This window comes from Mixophyes fleayi, chromosome 6 (assembly GCF_038048845.1).
Source record: "Mixophyes fleayi isolate aMixFle1 chromosome 6, aMixFle1.hap1, whole genome shotgun sequence".
Classification (NCBI taxonomy): Eukaryota; Metazoa; Chordata; class Amphibia; order Anura; family Limnodynastidae; genus Mixophyes; species Mixophyes fleayi.
The window spans coordinates 218,606,497-218,630,139 of NC_134407.1; the positions used below are offsets into that span (position 1 = coordinate 218,606,497).

Genomic DNA, 23,643 nt, shown 5'->3' on the forward strand with positions numbered 1-23,643 from the left:
CAGGAGCTGCACCCATCTCAGATATTCACACCACTTTCCTGGGAAACTGTTTCATATAGGAAAGACATTGTTTTTAAAAAATATACTTATTGCATAATTAACCCCTAAAAATAGCAACTGTGAATTGGTGTTTTTTTCATTTACTTTTTTATTGATGTATCCCTCAATACACAGGAGTACATAGTAGTGAAGAAGACATCTGATGATCGTGTGATACTCAGTAGCCATCTCCATGTGTCAGAAAGATTGAGCAGGACCCAGAATCCTGCCCAAGTCACAGTTCCTCCACCTCACTTACTGATATATGATAAAAACAATGATCAGAAGATCTTGCAACTAACCAACAAGATCATTCAGCTGCTGACTGGAGAGGTGACTGCTGGGAATGGGACATTATACAGTAACACCAGGGGATGTGTCTGGGTGATGACTGTATCATTGTGTGTGTCAGGTTCCTATAAGGTGTGAGGATGTCACTGTCTATTTCTCCATGGAGGAGTGGGAGTATTTAGAAGGACACAGTGGTCTGTACAAGGATGTGATGATGGAGAATCACCAGACCTTCATGTCATGGGGTAAGAGTAGACTGTTATTTATTAAATAAGTAAAAGCTGTTTTGAGGGCCAACTAAATACACACAATAAATCACATAAAAACAATGTATTCAGTCACAATGTGTTTGCTACAGATGGATCCAGTAACAGAAATACCCCAGAGAGATGTCTCTGTCCACTTTTTTCACAGGATTGTACAGAGGAAAATCCTATTATCCCACAAGACTATAAGGTAGGTAGGGTTTAGGGTCTCGCCAAATACCAAAGTGACTTTTCACTATATGATATGTAGGGCAGCTGTGTGTGTTTTATACACTGATATTCTTCTGGTTAATCTCAAGTAATTTAATCAGACATTATTAAAGTAGTATTTTATTGCTTTGTGGTTGATTTATGGTGATAATCTGGCTGATATTAAGGCAGAAGATATAGAGGGAGAAGAAAAGACGTTTGTGAGGGGTGATCAACAGGAAATCCCTACAGATATCCGTACAGGTGAGTACTACATCAATCTCTTATTCCACATCGTCACCTGTCTGTCCAAACTAATGAGGAACAAATATCTGCTCAGTGGGGGAGTCAGGAGCCATCAGCCCCTATTAGACTTCTGTTCTCCTCCTCACATCATATCATTGTGAGCTACCAGCCCAGAGATCTGACCAGTCTCCACCCCCCCCCCCCCCCCCCCCACACTCTCTTGTGATTCCTATATATCAGTACAAGGGACATCACCATAGTGATTCAATAGCTGAATGAGACCATGTGTGACATTATCCATGATCCTCCCTGTACACTAATAGTAGTAATACTAGTTTCAATGCGGTACTCGGTAATGATCACATTCTCTTAATTTTGTTTCATCCAAGCTGTTTACTAGCACTACAACAGTGATCTCCCAGAAAACTCCTCACTGTGTGTCTTCTACAGATAGATCCAGTAAAAGAAATACCCCAGAGAGATGTCCCCGTCCTCTTTATTCACAGGATTGTACAGAGGAAAATCACAGTATCCCACAGGAGTGTCAGGTAGATGGAATTTATGGTCTCACAAAAATACCAAAATGACTTTTCACTATATGATCTGTAGAACAGCTGTGTATGTCTAATACACTGATATTATTCTGTTAACTATCAATTATTTTTGGTTATTTAGATTGAAGATCTGACTGATATTAAGGTAGAAAATATAGAGGGTGATCATCAGTGTAAGGAGCAAGAAATCCCTACAGATATCAGCACTGGTGAGTAATAAACACTTATTACAGAAAAGAGTGACGTCATCTCTTTTTTCGGACACTTTCAATCTGTGCCTTCATCATTCTGTGTTGCTATTTCCTACTGTGCTGTATTGCTCTGTCAAGCTGCTCTCCTTCCCTCTCAGTGCTTGTCTGCACAGAGGCTTCAGCCTAAATTAGTATCATTACTCTGGCTACGGGGCTATGCTGCCTGATGTTGATTTATAGAGACTGCTTCACTGTTTTGTCACCTACATGTCTAATTGGTGAACTTTTGAGTAGTGTAGACCAATGGATAGGATGTGGTTTTAATTTAGCTCATCTCTAATCTGCTACCAAGGCTCCAATGTTTGTGTGTGAGGCCCGTGTCTGTATAAGCGTTGTGGTTGGACACTGTCACTGGCTAATGAGACTCAGTGTCCTATGATACGGGCTGGTCCATGTGTGTGCTTGGGAAAAAATACACACCAAACTCTGCGTTTTTGCATTGTCCAATGTGGTTGTGCAATCTGCCTGTCCCTGTGGCCAGCCTGGGTCTGTGCAATGTGCTTGGTAATGTGTTATATTTTAAGCCAATGTATTGTCTGTGTAATTGCTGTATGTATATTTAGATTTGTAATGAAGTGTTCTTGGTTGCAAATAGAAAATAAACAATTGAACATCTTCAGCTCACTAAATGTATGAAAATTTTATTTCCAGCAGATGGACACACAAGCAGGAATACCTCGGAGGGATATATTGTTTTGTCTCCAGCTTTTCAAATAGAAGATAACAACATCATACAAGATTTTCCAGGAGGAAAACCCATTACTCCAAATATGCATCCAGCACTTCACAGTGCGCATATATCATCTGATCCCTCTAATCAGGAGGAATGTTTTTCTGATAACTCAGATATTGCTACACGCGCTACAGCTAATAGAGGTGATACAATATTTCCATGCTCTGAATGTGGGAAATGTTTTGCATATAAATCAGGTCTCGTTAAACATCAGAGATTTCACACAGGTGTGAAACCATTTTCATGTTCTGATTGTCAGAAATGTTTTACACAGAAATCAGATCTTGTTAAACATAAGAGAATTCACACAGGTGAGAAACCATTTTCATGTTCTGAGTGTGGGAAATGTTTTACAGTTAAATCCAATCTTCATGAACATCAGAGAATTCACACAGGTGACAACCCATTTTCGTGTTCTGAGTGTGGGAAACGTTTTCCAGTTAAATCCATTCTTCTTAAACATCAGAGAATTCACACAGGTGAGAAGCCTTTTCCATGTTCTGAATGTGGGAAATGTTTTGCATCCAGCTCAGCTGTTATTGTACATCAGAGAATTCACACAGGTGAGAAGCCATTTTCATGTTCTGAGTGTGGAAAAAGTTATAAACAAAGACTATCTCTCTTAAAGCATCAGATAATACATACAAGAGAAAAGAAATGTCTATGAGCTGATAGATATGAAAGAGGGGTTGCAGCAATACTGTAAACATTGTAAAAGATGTGCATTTTATAAATGTAAATGATGCAAATTGACTTACATACATTTACAGATATATATGTATACTGATAAAATAGAATTTCCAGATATTGATTAAACATTATTCATTTATTGAAACAGAGCGTGCAATCAAGAAAGATAGTACACTGAACTGAGTGTCGCAATGCTGGTAGCTCCCACAAAAGAACCTTTGGCTGGGGTTGCTATAAGAGACACACCACGTCTGGTCAAGCCTCTTAGTAGTAAAGTACTAGCTGAAGTTAAAGGATTGTAGCTGATAAAATAGTGTTGTATAGTCAAATGAAACAACATTTCATAAAAACATAAGCAGAGAAATGCAAAATAAAACTTTGCTTGTTCTAAGGTTTGGTAAAACTGAGGGACTTTATAAAGGCTACAACCAGGGGAGATACATTTTCCTTATTAGCTTGCTCCTTTTACTGAAGATTACATGAACCCTATCACTACAAGTGCTATTATTTAACCAACAACTCTTTAAATGCCTTCTCACATGTTAACCCAGGGGGTTCCTACTTTGGATCTAAGTGGGACAGCTATACATTAGGGCATTATTGCCAACAACTTACACTGACCATTCATTTACAGGAATGAGTTAAATCTATCCACGTTCCAGATAGCATGAACTCAGTGTAAAGATAATAATGATATTGTGCTTTTTATGTGATCGTGTGCCAAAGCAGCCTCACCTTGGGACCATAACTGATTGTGTCCAGACTACTGCTTCCTAAAGAGTTCAGGTGTTGGTGACAGAGGGCCTCCCTGGACTAACATTACTGAGGCTAAGTATATATAATTAATCACTTGATTTTATTTATTGCTAGTAAAGGAAATAATTTAACACTAGGAGAAATAGGACTATCCTCATAAACTAAAATTGGGTAATATACCGTATTTTACATCGAGGGGGTGCTCATCCAACATATTCATCTATAAGCAACAAAGAACCACTGTTGGAGAAAGAAAAATAGAGCATTCCAGTCCACTAATAAATAAAATATAACTTTTATTCATTAAACTTATTGTTACTCTGCCAGACAAGAGAGTGGTGAAATTTAAAAAATACATACTATAAAATATAAAGTGAGACTTCACAAAAAAACACACAACATGGCAATTAAAAGAACTGATCTATTGAGAGCCTGTTATTTATGGGGGACAGGAATCAATAGGAGAGTGGTGTTTACCACAATGGGTTACCATATATCTGGTATTTTCCTGGTAGAATTGTTGGGATTTGTTCTCAAAAAGAACTTTTTTGTAATTGCAGAATAATTTTACCTACACATTCAGGGCATGGCTATGGGGGACAGCTTGTGCCCCGACTTTCGCTAATCTATACCTAGGTAGGTGGGAACGTGAAGTAGTCTTCAGTGACCAACTTCGGATGTGTACTGACCAAGTTCTCACTTGGGCCAAGTACAATGATATATTACTTCACTGGAAGGGGAACGAAGATGATTTTAAACGATTCATCAGCATCCTAAACGATAATAACAATAATCTCAAATTGACTTATGTGATGAGTCAACAACAGATCGACTTTCTGGATATTACAATCAAAAAAGAGTCGAGAGGCAATTTGGAAAAAGATCTATTTAGGAAAACGACTGCTACTAATAGAGATAGTTTCCACTTTTTCCCGATGATCAAAAATATTCCCATGGGGGGATTTTTGAGAACGAAACGGAACAGCTCAAATTCTCAGGACTTTTTTATAAGAGCACAGCAGCTGAGTCAAGGCTACATGAGAGGAGATTCAGGAAGAGAGAGCGGTTAAGAAAGCCCTCAAAGAAGTTCAACAAACAGATCGTAATGAGCTTATATATTCCCAAGGCAGAAAAACTGATACCAAGAAAATAAGATTCGTTGGGGACTTTTGCAATAAGTGGCAGGAGGTGGAGAAAAAAATGGTCCATCTTACTATCAAATGAAATGTTCAAGAAAACTTGGATGAGTGAGTGAATTTGAGTTGGAGACGAGCGAGCAATCTGAGAGACTGGTGAGAGGCCACTATGTACAAACAAGGACTGAGGACAAGATCAAAGGCTCCTATAAATGTGTAAACTGCAGGGCATGCCAATATATGCAGAAGACGCCAACATTTTCTTTACCACCACTATACACCACATTGGTCATTACATCGATTGTGATACAAGAGGAGTTGTCTATGCCTTAAGGTATCCCTGCAGCAAGGTCTATATAGTAAAACAGGCAGAGTATTTAAACAATGCATTTTTGAACACATTGGATGTATTAGGAATGTACAGAAAGACAAATAACGTTTTAGACAACTATCACCCGTTGCAAAGCACCTTTCATCAGTGCATAGAGGAGATCCCGCTCCTTGGTAGTCTTTGGCTTAGAAAGAGTAAGATTAGGAATCGGGGGAGGAGACATGTAAATGGATATTCCTTGTGGTCTGAATGAAGGTAAAAGTTACGCAAGTTATTTGTAACACAAAGGAACAACAGTCAAGATTATGATGTGTATCGACTCTAGTATGTGATTTTCATCCTATGGGCTAATACTATACGACTCTTTCGACATACTTTTCGTGACTCTGGGAGTTGTTTGAGATAACGAATCATGAAGAGAAACCTTTTAGTTCGTCCCTCATAATGAACCTATGATGTATGTACACTTATTACTTCTCAATATTCTTCATTTTCTTGCGGCTAAAAACCATATACGAGATCAATATGAAAGAGAAAAACAGACATTCTAGTCTGAATATCTGAGATGTATGGTGAAAATAAACCCTCCAAACTAACTTTCAAGAACAGTAAGGTTTGGATTCACAATATAATTAATATGAATTAGAAAATTAAATTGTATGCAATTCATGGAGTAAAAGACTTGCCATGTAGCTGGTGATGGTGAAAAACCTCTCTCGCCATTTGTGAGAGCTCCGTTTTGGATGAATAGAAAGCAGATGATGATAATGAGGTTATATTATAGGATATGAAAACAATGATGACATAGGTTGGTTCAGTAATCATTACTTAGATATTACATCATATTAATATATTTCTGATGAGCATTCCATTGTTTTATACTATTCAATTATTTTATTTACTGGCCTATTTTATATAATTCTATATTTGCTAATAGGTGGTCCCATAAATACACTAATCATTGACAATGTTCACCACTACATTTACAACAACAGTTAGTCTTGGTGATGATCCATGTGTACAACAAAGGCAACAGCAATATCTTTAAGAGTATACAGTAATAACAAACAAAAATAAACATGAAATTAATAGCAAAATTAATAAATCATGTAAAGAACAAAAACGATATAACAATAAATAAGAAAAAATAAAATAAATAATAAACAATAGAAAGTAAATAATATCATAAGGAATAAACAATTTAATAAACACTTTTACAATAAAACATTTGACATCCTGAAGATGACGCAATGACTTGTTAGTGTGAGCAATATTGTGTGTCTACGACACTTAATTAGACCCCTCCATTGAGATAATGCATTATTTTTATCATTATTAAAATGACTGAATACTGGATCTGTATGTATTATTACTGCTACAATTAACAAGATATTGATATGGTGAAATTGAATGTAACATCATTTCAATTAATGCATGGGGTATGGGTATTAATAATATCGATATTTTTCTGGTCTCCAGAATGTCAAACGGAGTTCAAAATAAAAATAATACTAGGAATCCCCTGGACAAAAGCAGAACTGTGCAATCAGCAGGCCCACATTATATGGCAGTTCATCAGGTTATTATTCATACTTGCCAACTCTCCCTGATTGTCAGGGAGACTATGAAATAGGGGTGATCTCCCTCACTCCCTGAAGAGTCTGGCATTTTCCCTGAAGCTGAGCCAGTACAAGACGTGGATGACTTCGCCATCTGTGGCATGATGACACACTTCAGAAATTGTGTTTTATGTCCATGTATTGATGCCTATGGAGGTAGCCTCTTTAGGATTGACCACAAATTCTCAATGGGATTAACGTCTGGGGAGTTTCCTGACCATGAACCAAAAATTTTGATGTTTTGATCCCTGAGCCACTTAATTCTCACTTTTGTCTTATGGCAAAGTGCTCCATTATGCTGGAAAAAGCATTGTTCATCACCAAACTGTTCTTGGATAGTTGGGAGAAGTTGCTCTTAGAGGATGGTTTGGTACCATTCTTTATTCATGGCTGTGTTCTTAGGCAAAATTGTGTGTGAGCTCACTTCCTTGGCTGAGAAGGAACCCCACATATGAATGGTCTCAGGATGCTTTACTGTTGGCATGACACAGGACTGATGGTAGCGCTCACCTTTCCTTCTCCGGACAAGTGTTTTTCCAGATGCCCCAAACGATCTGAAAGGAGATTCATCAGAAAAAATGACTTTACCCCAATCCTCAGCAGTCCAATCCCTGTACCTTTTGTAGAATATCAGTCTTTTCCTGATGTTTTTCCTGGGGAGAAGTGGCTGCTTTGCTGGCCTTCTTGATACCAGGCCATCCTCCAAAAGTCTTTGCCTTACTGTGCGTGCAGCTGCACTCACACCTGCCTGCTGCCATTCCTGAGCAAAATTTGTACTGATGGTGCCCCGATCCTGTAGCGGAATAAACTTTAGGAGACGGTCCTGGCATTTGTGGACATTCTTGGGTGCCCTGAAGCCTTCTTCACAACCATTGAACCTCTTTCCTTGAAGTTCTTGATGATCCGAAAAATGGTTGATTTAGATGCAATTTTACTAGCAGCAATATCCTTGCACGTGAAGCCTTTTTTTGTGCAAAGCAATGATAACTGCACGTGTTTCCTCGCAGGTAACCATAGTTAACAGAGGACTGAACAATGATTTCAAGCACCATCCTCCTTTTAAAGCTTCCAGTCTGTTATTCTCACTCAATCAGCATGACAGAGTTATCTCCAGCCTTGTCCTTGTCAACACTCTCACCTGTGTTAATGAGAGAATCACTGACCTGATGTCAGCTGGTCCTTTTGTGGCAGGGCTGAAATGCAGTTGATTTTTTACATATCTCTTTGCTGGAGCACAGGTGTATTCATTACTGACACATTTTGAAATATCTACATGTGGTATAATTGTATCACTGGTCACCTGGAAAACCTGCACTGTTAGGGGTACGTGAGGACTAGGGTTGGGAAACACTGCCCTAGGTATACCTTGTATACTTCTCTATTCTGCCCAAATTCTTATTATCAGATATAAGTCTTAGTCAAGTTACTATCAAGTTAAATTCACCAACATGTATATATCAACACAAATACTATTTGGATAGTATAGATAATAAATGTAGCAATAAGAGTTGAATATGACTAGAATATTTCAACCAACAGCTGTAATATCCATTTCCCTGTGTCCTATAGTCACACATGTATTTAAAATGTGGGTAGCAGAGGTAATTTTGGTAGTTTCTTTTAATTAACTTGGACAGAAGTTCCAGATTTATATTATACATGAATGCTTAAATTCTGAAATAATTGTCGATGTACACCAGTATAGATTGCTTTTTTAAGTCTCTCACAATTTGATTTATAGTCTCTGTATATATTTTAGCACATAAATTAACTAATCTGTTATATTTAGTGAGTTACACATTAATTCTAAAGGTTCTTTGTATAGGGACTTGTAATGTAAAGGGTTAACATTATTACGAGTGACTCATGCAAGCCCCTGTTTTTAGATACAACGGGTGAAATAAGTATTGAACACATCAACATTTTTCTCAGTAAATATATATCTAATGTGGCTATTGTAATGAAATTTACACCAAATGTCAGCAACAACCCTTACATGTCACACAAGAAACATCTCATAATAGGTAAAAGCAAAGAGCTCTCTCAAGACCTTCGTTACCTTATTGTTGCAAAACATACTGATGGCATTGGTTACACAAGGATGTCTAAACTGTTGAATGTTCCAGTGATAACTGTTGGGGCCATAATTCAGAAGTGGTAAGAACATCATTTCACCATAAACCGGCCACAAGCAGTTGCACCTCGCAAGATTTCTGACATAGGAGTAAAAAGCAATTATTAGAAGAGTAGTCTAAGAACCAAGGACCACTTGTGGAGAGCTTCATAAAGACCTGGAATTAGCAGGTACAATTGTTTCAAAGAAAATAATAAGTAAAGGACTCAACCGCCATGTCCTGTATGCACGCTCACCAAGCAAGACTCCTTTGCTGAAGAAAAAACATGTTAAAGCTCGTTTAAAGTTTGATGCATAACATTTGGACAAGCCTGTGAAATACTGGGAGAATATAGTGTGGTCAGATGAGAGCAAAATTAAAACTCTTTGGATTCCATAATACACACCATATATGGAGGAGAAATGACACTGCACATCACCCCAAAAACACCATGCCAACAGTGAAGTTTGGAGGTGGGAACATCATGGTGTGGGGCTGTTTTTCTGCACACGGTACTGGTATACTGCATATGATTGAAGTAAGGACGGAAAAATGTATTGAGACATTCTTGATAAAAATCTGCTGTCATCTACCAGGATGCTGAAGATGAAACGAGGGTGGACATTTCAGCAGGACAATGATCCCAAACACACAGCCAAGGACACTCTCAATTGGTTTCAGAGAAAGAAAATAAAGTTGCTAGAATGGCCCAGCTAATCACCTGACTTGAATCGAATTGAAAGTCTATGGAAAGAACTAAAGATCAGAGTTCATAGAAGAAGCCCACGGAACCTTCAAGATTTGAAGACTATATGCATTGAAGAATGGGGCAAAATCACACCTGAGCAATGCATGTGACTAGTTTCTCCATACAGGAGGCGTCTTGAAGCTGTCATTGCCAACAAAAGCTTTTGTACAAAGTATTAAATAAATTTCAGGAGACAGTTCAATACTTTTTCCCTGTGTCATTTCACATTATTACACAAAACTTAAATTATGGACATCTATGGTTTGATTTTTTTTGCGTGTGGATTGCAAGGGTTGCTGCTGACATTTAGTGTAAATTTCATTACAATAGCCACATTAAATATATATTTATGAGAAAAATGTTGATGTGTTCAACACTTATTTCACCCGCTGTACATATAATAATCACAGAATACAAAGGATGTGTGCATTTTTTTTTAGCAAAGAGCTGGTTTTGACCAGTCTCAGGGGGAGAAGGGGGGTTGGGTTCAGAAGTGTAACATCCAAATGGCTGTAGTCTCAACTGGAACTTTGAGAAGACTGTGTCCAGCAGATGTCCTTGTAGTAAGTGCTATTTAGCAACGGGGCTCCTCAGGTAAAGATATTTCTCAACAATCATATTGTATTCCGCAGCTAAGTATGTATTCATTTTATATCTATCTGTGGCAGCACGGTGGCTAAGTGGTTAGCACTTCTGCCTCACAGCACTGGGGTCATGAGTTCAATTCCTAACCATGGCCTTTTCTGTATGAAGTTTTTATGTTCTCCCCGTGTTTGTGTGGGTTTCCTGCGGGTGCTCCAGTTTCCTCCCACATTCCAAAAACATACTAGTAGGTTAATTGTCTGCTATCAAATTGACCCTACTCTCTCTGTCTGTGTGTCTGTGTGTGTTAGGGTATTTAGGCTGTAAGCTCCAATGAGGCAGGGACTGATTTGAATGAGTTCTCTGTACAGCGCTTCGGAATCAGTGGCGCTATATAAATTAAATGATGATGATGATCTTTTATAATTAACACGTCTAATATCCTTTTTACAACTGTTGTTGTCTGTCAATCATTGTAATCTCACACCAGAACATAAGAGTTAATGTCCATCCTGTCACAGGACTGAAATAATTTTTCTCAGCATTCAGATCTTTGTTTATCTCTGAACTTAATCAATTCTAAGACTAATAGTGTTAAGTTGTTCATATCAGATTGTCTTACATATAATCTATATGTGCTACTAAATAAGACTGGATACACACTACTGTGTTTTCAGCCGATTATCGGGCCAATCAGACGAGAAACGACCGGTTGGCCCTATATCAGTGTTAGGAGCCGCAGCCGCCGCGGGCACCGCCGCAATTCACTTCCCCCTGTCCCTGGCTTCCCAGCCGTCTCCATGACGACTGGGACCTCACTTCTGATTCTCGGCCCGACCGTTGCTAAGGTAATGGCCGGACGCCGTTCTTTCAGATTAGCACACCCCGGCAACACAGGGAAGCCAGGCGTGTGCGCCGGGACACCTACAGCAAGCGGGCTAATTGACCATTGCATTAATTAATTAAACAGTGCCTGTGGATGATTTCAGGGCAAAGCCCTGATTGGCTACCTTCTGTATTTAAGGCAGGGAGGGCTTAGTCTCCCTGCCGGTTATAGTGTGGATTCTGTCTGTTGCTGACCTGCTCCTGCCCTGTTCCAGTGGATACTCTGCCCATTTACTATTGGACCTCCTGTTGTTACCCTATTGCTGTTTCTGGATTCTGCTCTCGTGCTGGTGACCCTGACCCTTTGGTGTGTTATTTGGCTATTCTACTTGCTTCTGACCCCTGACCTCGGCTTACGTCTGACCATCCGTTGCAATCTATACAGCCTCCTCCGGCCCTGCCGCTGCGGTATTGTTAATAAACTTGCACTACATTTAGAGTAAAGTCCTGGGGGCATCCGAGTACCTGTGAGCACATAAAGCTCTACGGGAAAGGCGGCTGCCATAGGCAAAGACCTCTTCCATCAGTTCTGTGAGTTTATTATCAGACCGGCATCCTAACACACAGTAGTGTGTACCCTGCAGCGAAGAACAATTATTGTTCAAAAGCACATCATATCGTTGAACGAGATTTTTAAACTGAACTAAAAATCTTGTTCAATGATGGAACAATGTCGTTCCAAACCTGCAGTGTGTATGCACTCATGTGGTATCAGACAGGAGTTGCTGTCTTCCATTCATTCCACACCGCCCGTATCTGTGTATGTCTATGATAGGCTCCACCCCCCAGCATTCTCTCTCTCTGGCCGTGGAATTTATTTTACTTCTTTAGTAGTTTGTTAGCCTGCTCTGTTTCTCTGTTCCTGAATCATGCATGTTTCTGACTACTGCTGCAAACTGGTTTCAGTTAAGTCATCTGCTGCATTTCTTTATTATTTACTGCTTGTTTGCCAAGATCTGGATATCCATTGTTCCATTCAGCCTGAACTGTTACTGTTTATTTTGCCTTACCTGGACAATACTTTTCTGCAATAAACAGTTTAAAACATTTATATCACGTGTCTGGCTCCATGGCTGTAATTAAGGAAGTGGTTTTGAACAGAACCCTAACAGTCAGACACTTGAAATTGCTGAGACGGCATTCCCTAATGCTGCGGAGCCCTCTCTCTTTGTGCGGCAGACAGAGCAATCTTTGTTTTTTCCCGTTTCTTCACCATTGGAAGATTTGCTGGGTGAGCTTTGGTCTTCACCGAATCATGTTACAGGTGTCTCGTTGGCTGCAGTCGTGTTATGCCTATCCTCCTGATGTTCTTGCACAATGGGAGGCGCCTCCACATGTGGACGCTCCAGTTGCACAGCTGGCCAACCTTACTACCCTCCCTCTTCCCAACACAGTCACTCTTAAGGACAGTACAAACCATAAGATTTAGGGTGTCTTTAAGTCGATTTTCAAGGCAGCAGGTGGCTCATTGCGGCCCGCCTTGGCGTGGGTCAACAAAGCTGTTGAACGCTGGTCAGAATATCTGTCTGAGGGTTTATTGGCCAAGTGACCGTCTTCTGAACTGCTTCCCTTGGAGCAAATTCAGAGAACCACAGATTTTTGTGGGGGAGGCGGTTTTGGACGCAGGACTGATAAGGGCATGGATATCTGTCCCTCCACGGTCAGCCGTGGTGGTAGCCTATCTTCTCCTATTCAGGGATCAGTGGCTTTAGTCTAACACGAATGCCTGGCTATGGGGAGTTATGGACTGAGCGTACATGATCTTCCTTTTGGCCATCTCTACGGCAAGAAGAGTTTCAGAGCTTGCAGCCTTATAGTGAAAATTTTCTCCTTGTTTTTCATGAGATGCTAGCATTTAAAACAACAGGACTCTATCATAATGATGCTTAGTGCCAAAATAGGGAGAGAGGACAAACAACTTATTCTATTAGCCACTGAACAAACTACAGTATACAATATATGAATCATTGCTAAAACAGACCAGCAATGAACTTTAACTTACATAGAAAGAGCAGCAAGGTGTTACATATATTCCAACATCACATCAATAAAAGAACAATTGTAACCGACACACAGTGCAGGCAGCCATGTTGGGGGCATTTTTCTTTTTAATACAATCAATTCATGAAGGATCCCAGTGATGTCACTGGTTCCTAGTGAATTTATAGGATGTATGTACAAGACAGACAGCTATCAGTTTCCCGTGTCCCAATGTCCAAACACAATGTGAGGGGATTAATTAATTTATCCAAACAGATAATTCCTGGATACACTGGAGGTAATTTACCAACTGGAGGAAATACAGCCCCACAGAGCATTTGATTATAAACAAATGTACATCTTTACCAGCATGTGCAAAAATCAAGTCTTTATCCAGGAGGAATATGGCCCTTCATCTACCCGCTGAAAAAGGAAGGGCCATGAAACAACGCACTCTCCACCCTTTGAACCTTGTTTAAACATCTTGCCCTGCAAGACAAAATCTTGATTTCACATTTGGACCCTATACAAGGTGCAGGAGTGAGACCATATTCAGCAATGAACATCCAAATCTGCTTGGCTCCTCCCATAAGAAGGAAAAAGGTTGTGCATCCCTGCAGCTGCATCTGGACCCACTAAGCTACACACGTACTTGTATAACTGGGTACAAATGTAAAATATAGCCATAAGGCATCACAAAATTGCATTTGCACTGTGGGACCACATTATTGTAGTATTGTAAATGATCCCGTGAGAAAGTAACAGATTACAGAACTATTTATATGAACCATCTCACACCTGCAATTAGAGAGTATGACCAAACAAGATGTAAGATACTTCATTATATCTCCAGCCCATTGCCAGGGTTATATATTACTTAAAACACCATATAACAACAATGTGGTCTGTTATTACTGTGGAGAGTGATGCTGCTATCTAATAAAATAAAGAAATTGCAATAAGTTCTACAAATGAGCGAACTGTTCCAGTCTTGACATACATTTCACATATGTCTGTGGATGGTATTTAAATTATAACATTGATATACTATGTGACTGGAGCTGTGAATTTCCTCCATAACTCAGGGATGTCAATATACATTTAAGTATACACTCTTTAAATATATACATGCCTATTTTTATAACTTACATTAGTAAATTATAAAAATACAAGAACTTTCATAACAGGAAATCAACAGCAGGGGACGGAACAGAGTACCAGAAGAAGAGGGTGACAAACATTTAGAATAAAACAGCAATGTCGGCTACATAAAGGAAGAACAGCGCGACAAAGTAGCAAGGAGAACAAAGAGAGAGCAGAGAGAAACAAGAGAGTTAGATGGTACCAGGCAGGATTCCACCATTGTATGAGTACCAGGTGCCCCACACTTTATGAAAGGCAGAAACAGTGTCATGGAGGAGGCTGGCGATATATTTCATGGAGGCAGTATGTCAAATTCTGTTTACAACAACAGTTCTAGAAGGCTGCAAGGCTTTCTTCCAATCACTGACTACCTGGAGTTTAGCTGCATTGTACATATGCTGGATAAGCTTATCAGATGATTTAGCAACATCTCAAACAGGCTGACAGAGTAGAGTAGATAAAGGATCCTTAGGCAGCTGAGTTGCAGTAACCTGAGCAGTCAAGAGTACGTCATCCCAGAATCCAGAAATGAGTGGGCAATCCCACCATATATGGAGGAAGGTACCACAATTACACCAGCATAGGTCAGTGGAGGTGTGGTAGATAGAGTGCAGTTTCGCAGGAACCATGTACAACCTAATGTATATCTTGTAGGTATTTTTCCAAAATAGCCATGTTAATCGAAGACTTTGCAACCCATTGATGGAGAAGCAACCACCCCTCCTCTTCCAGTGCTATTCTGAGATTCCGCTCTCATGCCTGTTCAAACGACTCCATGGGCTGGGAAGAGGAAGACAAAGGAGAGCTGTATCGAGATATAACCGTGCTGTCACGGATTGTAAATACAATAGCGTTCAAATGGTGTTGGGGGTGGAGCATGCAGTTCATGCAGTTGGACTTGCATGAAGCTTTTCAATTGGATATAGCAGAATTGGAGATTACTGGGGAAAGCATACTTCTTGCGTATGTCCGCAAAGGATCGCAATGCATACTGATAAGCACAATAAATGAATTTCTACAGCAAAGGAACTTTTAAAATAAAGTATAAAATGTTTAATAAAATAAAAGCTAGCGATGTGATCATATTATCAGCAAATTTCAAGTCTGAGGCTCTGAGAAGTAGTCACTGATGTAGAAATACAACCTAAAAAAATAGTTTGTATTACAATGCAATGTCATGCTTCAATGGAAATAACAGCTATGGAGCCCAGGATGTGATGAAAGCATAAGGTGTTTATTGAGAAGGTTTTAACCAGAAAATAGTATGAACCGAATAAGATAACACAATGTAAATATATTTCATGCTAATATATTGGCTTCATCAAAAAATACCTCTGACAATTCCCCCATTTGATAGTTACATCAACTATCATACTATATTTTATGAGGTTTTATTAGTTTATACAGTTCTATAATTTCTTCCCCTGTATTACTGTGACAGGCCTATCAAAATGGCCACTGAGCTCCATTTCATACTTTTCTGTGTGTATTGTAAAATGCATATCTGATTAAAGGCAAGGCCGAGACATCTCCACATATTTTGCTAGGGTGGTGTCTCGGATGCTTTCTGCAAAAAAAACAAACCGTACAGAATAAAAACAATTAAAAGAATGTCACTTGTTAATAATATAGGCATTAATGATAAAACAGTAAAGTAATTTAAAGAAAATATATATTTTTTAATAATTCTTTTTTCCATAAAAAACATTTATTAAGATGTTCTTAATGTCTATTAAACATAAAATACATTTTTACAGTTGCTTTTGTTTGCAAACACATGATATAGCATGCATATGAAACTGTCATTACTGGTAGTCAGGACTTAGACTAGCCCTGTACAGGGCCGGATTTACCGCTAGGCAATTGGCTAGGGCCCAGCGGTCCCCAGGGGCCCCTCCCGTGGCCAGTAGTGAGCGGTCCCGGCAGGGACCGTCGCCTGCCACCCCCCAGTCGCTTGTCTGCCGGCATAGGAAAAGAGATTGCAGTCGAAATGTAATTTTTTTAAAAAAAAAAATCGGCAGTGGGCACGCCCACTTTCCAGACACAAGAAACATCAACATACACATGGGTTCCACAGTGGAACGCACAGACTTTTTTCAAGTTCCGCTGAAGTTCTTTCATCTACCCCCTAGCGGATAAGCCAGCCAACAGACTAGGAACACTACCATCTCCAGGCAGACTACTATAACAGCAAGTATCAAAGGTTACTATTCCAAAGATTGGATCCTTTTCATGTTCCAAATCGATTGAACTCTGGTGCATTTGGTCAGCATGTGAGTGAATTCTTTGCATAAGCAATAGAATCTGGCCATATGTTTGATACATATGTGAACTTCTATTCAGGACCTCAGTTTATGAATACTGGACTGTCCATGTTCTGTGGAACGGTGGTAGTCGCGTTAACGTCGCTGTGAACACCTACAGTGTTTACAGCGACATAAATGATCCAAATGTAAAGACAGCGACATGTTAAAAACAGTGACTTACATTTACACAGACTCAGGCCATTTCCAATGAGAGGAAAGCCAGACAATTTAAAATAACAACACTTTGAATCGCCACTTGAATATTTAAAGCGACAATGCAACAGACCCGGCGTACGATCATGTAATGTAAGAATGAATTTTACTGGGTTGGGGTTAGGATTAGGGTACTTACATTACATGATCGTACGCTGGGTCCGTTGCCACTTTATATATTCAAGCCGCTCTTCATTTTAATTTAAATTCTTTATTTTTGCAGATACATGAGATCCAAACAGTAGAGTAAGAAAAGAGAAATTTGAGGTAGATGACTCAAGACACAACGATAAAAATATAGTGAGTTATTACCCAGCGCAAAACAAGTTAATACAAACATTTTGTTTAAGAGTTTTAACAGTGGAATGACCTATGAAAGAGTGAGAGAAAAAAAAATAATAATAATAATAATAAAAAAAAAATAAAAAAAAAAATTGTAAGTTAAATTAGAAGGTTGATTCACTCCACCTGAGAACAGTAAGGAACTCTACTGCTGTGGAACTCCATATTGTGATTTCTTTTTACTTTTTTCTTTTTTTTAAAGAAAAGAAAAAAAAGAAAGAGCAAAGAAGATAGAAAAAGAAAAGAAGGGAAGAAAGAGTGGGAGGGAAAAGGTGAAGAGGGGGAGGGGTAATTGCCGCTCTTCATTTTAAATTGTCGGGTTCTCCTCACATCGGAAATGGCCTGAGTCTGTGTAAACGTAAGTCATTGTTTTTAACATGACCCTGTCTTTACATTCGGATTATTTATGTGGTTGTAAACACTGTCGGTGTTTACAGTGACGTTAACACATACCACACCTCTATGGAAATTTGACAGTTTTAAATGTTGTTTTTATTTGTGGTTTATATATTCTGCTGTTTTTGTTGTTAATTTTAGATATAGTATTTTTTGCCATATATTTATATTGACCAATAATTTAGTTTTATATGGTACCATAGCATATAGTGCTGACTAATCATATTCCTAATTGAGGTACTACTATGGCATACCTCCCAACTGTCCAGATTTAGTCTGGACAGTCCTGATCTGTTTCACAATAGTGATCGGGACAGCGTTGTCCCGCTTTTGGACAATTTTGGAGGGATGTCTTGTTCCTCCAGACTTATATGGACCGATTCCCATTGGCAAATTTCAAGTGCTAATTATATTATCATTGTGACATTGTATTTTAGCATTTTTATACTAATTGAGATTCAGGATTGGATTGAATTTAATGAAATATTTATGTACTTGCTAATCCAAATAGTTCTGGACTACCTATGAGAAAGATCTTCAGCAGCTTTTAGACATAAAAGTATTAACTCAAGTGTTATCCTGTGCGCACTAAAATATACTGTGGTCTGTAAATATTTGCTACAAAATGAAAATCTAACTTAACAAGAGGCAGAATTTATCTTAACATTTAATTCTCTGAGGGAAAGTAAAGAAGAGAAGGGGAGCAAAATTGGGCACAGTGTGTATGAGGGAAACGAGGAGGGGAGCAAAATTATGGCTGGCACAGTGTAATGATAAAGGAGGACACAGTGTGATTATGAAGTGGCACAGTGTAATGATAAAGGAGCACACAGTGTGATTATGAAGGGGCACAGTGTAATGATAAAGGAGCACACAGTGTGATTATGAAGGGGCACAGTGTAATGATAAAGGAGGGCACAGTGTGATTATGAAGGGGGCAAAGTGTAATGATAAAGGAGGGCACAGTGTGATTTTGAAGGGGCACAGTGTAATGATGAAAGAGGGCACAGTGTGATTATGAAGAAACACAGTGTGAGGCAAGGGACAGTAGTGAGGGGCACAGTGTGATGCTGCAGGGGCCGCAGTGATGAAGGGGGAGCAGTGTGATGTACATGTTATTTGAAACATATGTTCTGGGTAGGAACTTCTTTAGCGGTGAGTGGAGTTCTTCTTTAAATGATTTATGCAAGGTCCAAGACAGTAGTATTGTAATTTCACTTGGAAGTATGATTTACTTACAAATACAGATAATAGTAATAAAACAGCAGGCTCTTCTACGAGATTCAGTTACAGCACAAAATAAATATTTGCAAAAACATAAAATAATTGAAATTACATATCATCCACTAAAAATGCTGCTTGTAGGTCACTGTCCTGCTGTCCTGAAAGTCAGGACTGCTGGGAGATATATCATGCTCCGGTGAGAGGGCGCTGCATACTTCTGCCAATGGTGTACAGAGCAATTCAGGGTTTTTTACTGTAGGACGGAGGCCTAGCTCTTTTCACCTGCCAGGTACGCCCCCAATGATGCCAGCCACACTCACTTTGATGGCGTGCCGCTGCTACGCGGCAGTACATAGCTTACCCTACGACTGAACTATAGGGGTATATGCTATACCGAAAAAATATAGTGGATTGTTTCAGGGAGGGGGGCCCAAGGCTCTTGCCTAGGGCCCCATGAGGTCTAAATCCGGCTCTGGCCCTGCAGCAGAAGCAGGAGATACAGCAGAAAAACAAGTAGCTTTCAGATCCCCAGAGCATGATTCGGACGTGGCGGCGAGTTTGTTACGCTAATACTGTAAATTGACTATGACCAAATGCCCCTTCCCTGCCCCTTTCACTCCCCGAAATCTTAGGCTGTGGTAAGTGTCCTTTGTATATGAAGACAGAGCGTGCATGGCTGTGTTTACTGGCATATGGTCCCCTTCTGGGTATGTGCATAGTGATTTTGCATTCGACAAATATTATTGTTTTGAGTACAAATGTATTTGTTTTTACATTCCACTTTTAACACTGTTTTAACAGATTTACCCTTGCAGGAAACTCATAAAAAATACCACCTCACTTTTTTAAGAACTGGTGTAACACTGCAACAGGGGCGGATCTAGAAAAATGCTGTACCCGGGGCGATTTAGGCCCCGCCCCTTTCTAACAGCTTAGGCTGCCGACGGCTGCACACTATGTGCAGGTCCGTCCAGGCGTGACAGGCAGGGACAGTGTGCTGCCCGGATTGTGTTTTAAACACAGAGCAGCCGGGCAGCACACTGTCCCTGCCTGTCACGGCTGGACGGACCTGCACATACTGTGCAGCCGTCGGCAGCAAGTGTCTGCTAGGGGGGGGGGGCGATCGCCCCCCCCCCCCTGGATCCGCCACTGCACTGCAATAATTGATAAAAAATTTCAAAATTAATATAATATAATTTTCATTTGTTTTGAACAGTTTTCCATTTTCCCCAACAAACTTCAAAAACATTCTTTTCACTGAACAGTCATCTTCACTGGAGCTCTGTGCAATGCCAGCATATCCGTGGCGAGCAGTCTTTCTGGAAGATATTTTGAACTGTACCAGCAAAAATGTCTCTGCTGTTACATCTGCAATTTCAGGTGTCTGTATATGAATAACTTCCAGTCGGGAGGTACAATCTTGACTGTCGGGTTCAGAATCAGAGTACACTTGGGAGATTCGCAGTTTGAAAACTTTGAACAGTTTTGTGCTCAGACTGAAATGTGTGCCCAATAATCAAAGTCAGTCTGTCATGGCCCTAGATAGTGTAGTGACTGTAACCTGTCAATACCAATTGCAGCTTCCCATCTAGCATTTCCTTGTTTTCTTCAAACTCTTGAGAAGTGATACCAATGATCTCAACATTTTTCACTGACAAGCGTGCAGTTGACAAATGTCTTTAGAAATTATTAAAGTAATTCTATTGTTTTCAAATAAGCATTGCCCAAGCGATTGTATTGTGTTTCCAAAGCACAAGCAATTTATTTAGCAAAATCAATTTGTTTAGCAGTTCAATAAGTACAATACAGTACAATATAGCCGATACATGATACCTATTAAAGATGTTACATTAAAACAGGAAAGTATAAAACACCGAATACATTACATTTTCCTTATGGAGCTTCACCGAGGTCCATGGAACACAGCCATGCTCACATGTAGCCACGTTCAGAGAGAGAGAGAGAGAAAGAGAGAGCTTTGGCTGATCAAAAAGCTTGATAGTATCTAGTTTCAGTATAGAAAAAACTACTGAGGATGTCATGGCATGTTTCCATTGGTTCAGGGATCAGGACAGTCTAATGTAATGCAGGTCTTAGGTCAGTTCAAAGGATTTATCTGGGAAGAGGGGATCACCTTCCCCCAACAGCTGAAAACATGTGCTCCTCAAGGAAACTGACCCAAACCAGTTCTAAACAACTTAAAACACAATGCCATTTTGATCATTCAATCTTTTATCTTCCATAACTATTGATTGCAGGAAGCGACCGCAAAGTCGAAATTATAGGATGAGAGATGGTAATGTGCAGATCAAAATGACACTAAACATGATACATTTGCCAAATCCTGAGCCTTAGATGTTACGGATTTTTCTAGAATTAATCCAAAAATGAAGTCTCTTCAGAATATGTTCTTTATTTATGTATGCGCAATACAGACCATTCAATTCGAAATAGAATAATGGTAATTTCATATTACTTCTGCAAGCATTTTATGCCTTAAAACCACAAACTAATACGAAGATAGAGCATCATATAAAACTTTAAACCAATAATATCACTCCAAATGTCATGAACTATCAATATCTTCTCCTTGCCCCCCAGATATAGGCATTAATCCAAGTTAATCTTTCCACATCTTATCAGGCGCTAACTTACTGTACCACAACTTCCCTATTCCCTTAATATGTATAATGGAGGGCACATTTCTTTTAGTTACGTTACTGCAATCCTTTTTAGACATGTTTCTCCACATACCTTAAGCAATATGTCTATGGAAGTAAAACAGCTTAATTTGTCAACATATATTTTATGCACGTAACTCTCTTAACTCTTAAGCATCCTAACTTAATTTTATAATCAGCTTTAATTCAACTTCCATTTGTGTGTATTGATTATCCATATCATTAGATACTTTTAAAGTGCTTTTAACATTATATTTAACAGTAAACTCTATTACATTTGATTATAAACAACTGTGTGTTGGAACTATTTTAAGGTGAACTATTTACAAGTGAACGTGTAAGTGTATGTGTGCGTTATTTATCGTGCGATTGTGTCATAACAATATCAATCAATATAGTTTATTTCATCCAATTATTCAACTTTGACAAATTCTCAACCTGAAATCTGTAATGTTTTACTCTGCTCCACACAGCACGTTTTACTTTGGCTCCTATCCCATCATCCCCTTGCCATAGGATCTGGCAAATAAGTACCATTTTCCCTCCACACCGAAATCTTCTTTCATAAAACGAAGGTCAACATTTTAAATCTATTCTTAAACTGGGCTGCTGCCCCATCGGAAAATATCTTGATGTTTAGTAAATTGAACTAATTTCGTAATGAAGTTACAAATCTTTTCACGTAGGCAAATACAGCATACTTGTTGTGGCCAAGACAATGACTGACGATTGCAAAGGAACGTTTTTCTTCCCTTGAAAGCCATGCACAAGCAGTAAATGTAGTGATCTGATTGCAGTTCCAATGCACTGACTGTATTTCATCTTGGATCACTACAGAGAAATTTTCCGCAACATCAATTTGGAGAACAGGTTCGTCTTCCTTTAGATTTTCAATCATGTCAGTGAATGTTTGAGACTGAATTATTTTAACATAAAAATTATTTTTGAAACAAAGTAACTGAATTTGACTTAGCAATACCATGTTCAAGTGAGCCTTCAGTCTCAACTAGTTTGGGGCGACAATCAATTTCTTTCCATTGCTTCCAGCTAATGTTGCTATAGGTGTCTACATCATCTGAAATTAATGTTATGCGATCTTTAGTGCAGTCGTTACATTTATATGCATACTTGTCTACTTTCAGTAGGTGATGTCCGGAGAGGGGCGTGACTAATGATGTTTTGTCGGAGGGGGAGGGGGGGCAAAATGACGCGAATCTTGGTGAATCGCATCATTTTAACAAGGGAATTCCGGGATGCGGGAGAAATGCCAGCTCTCATGGGAGACTGACCCTGAAGTCTCAACTGGAACTTTGAGAAGACTGACTGTGTCCAGCAGATATCCTGATTTATTGTACTGAATGCTGTCTAGCTATTAAGCAATGAACTCATCAGGTTAAGACATTTCTCAACAATCATATTGTATTCCGCAGCTAAGTACCTATTCATTTTATATCTGTCTTTTATAATAAACATTTGTATTATCATTTTTACAACTGTTGTTGTCTGTCAATCATTGTAATCCCACAAAAGAACAAAAGTTAATGTCCATCCTGTGAAAGGACTGAAATATTTTTTTTAGTATTCAGATCTTAGTTTATCGCTGAGCTTAGTTCAATAATAGTGTCAAGTTGCTCATATCAGATTACCTTATATATAATATATATATATATATATATATATATATATATATATATATATATATGTTAATAAATTAGGCTCAAATTTACTTTCGTGTGAAATTAAGTTTACCAACATTGGTTCATAATTTTTATTTATTTCTCACTGTCACAATATCCTCATTACTACAAAGTACTTTTGAGCTTGGCTCCATATATTACAATAATTACATTGCTCTGTTGTCTGGAGCTAACGAGTATTAATTCATGAACGACCGAGACTGTGTCTCATAGTACTCACAGATACTAGAT

At 39.0% G+C, this 23,643-nt stretch overlaps 3 protein-coding genes across 6 annotated transcripts in view; 2 read left to right on the forward strand and 1 right to left on the reverse strand.

Annotated features, from left to right (window-relative positions):
* Positions 1 to 23,643, reverse strand: part of LOC142159947 (uncharacterized) — a 502,572-nt gene that overhangs the window by 402,325 nt on the left and 76,604 nt on the right. The window lies entirely within an intron of this gene.
* Positions 1 to 23,643, forward strand: part of LOC142160024 (uncharacterized) — a 73,395-nt gene that overhangs the window by 2,017 nt on the left and 47,735 nt on the right. Inside the window, exons 3-6 of the mRNA XM_075214944.1 lie at positions 175 to 372; positions 452 to 575; positions 689 to 786; positions 974 to 1,049. Of these exons, the coding sequence (XP_075071045.1) occupies positions 175 to 372; positions 452 to 575; positions 689 to 786; positions 974 to 1,049 (496 nt within the window). The remainder of the gene's footprint in view (positions 1 to 174; positions 373 to 451; positions 576 to 688; positions 787 to 973; positions 1,050 to 23,643) is intronic.
* LOC142159984 (uncharacterized) lies at positions 1,396 to 3,366 on the forward strand. The gene is made up of 3 exons (XM_075214898.1): positions 1,396 to 1,579; positions 1,707 to 1,794; positions 2,488 to 3,366. Exon 3 carries the CDS (start codon positions 2,607 to 2,609, stop codon positions 3,234 to 3,236), a length of 630 nt encoding a protein of 209 aa, XP_075070999.1. The 5' UTR covers positions 1,396 to 1,579; positions 1,707 to 1,794; positions 2,488 to 2,606; the 3' UTR covers positions 3,237 to 3,366.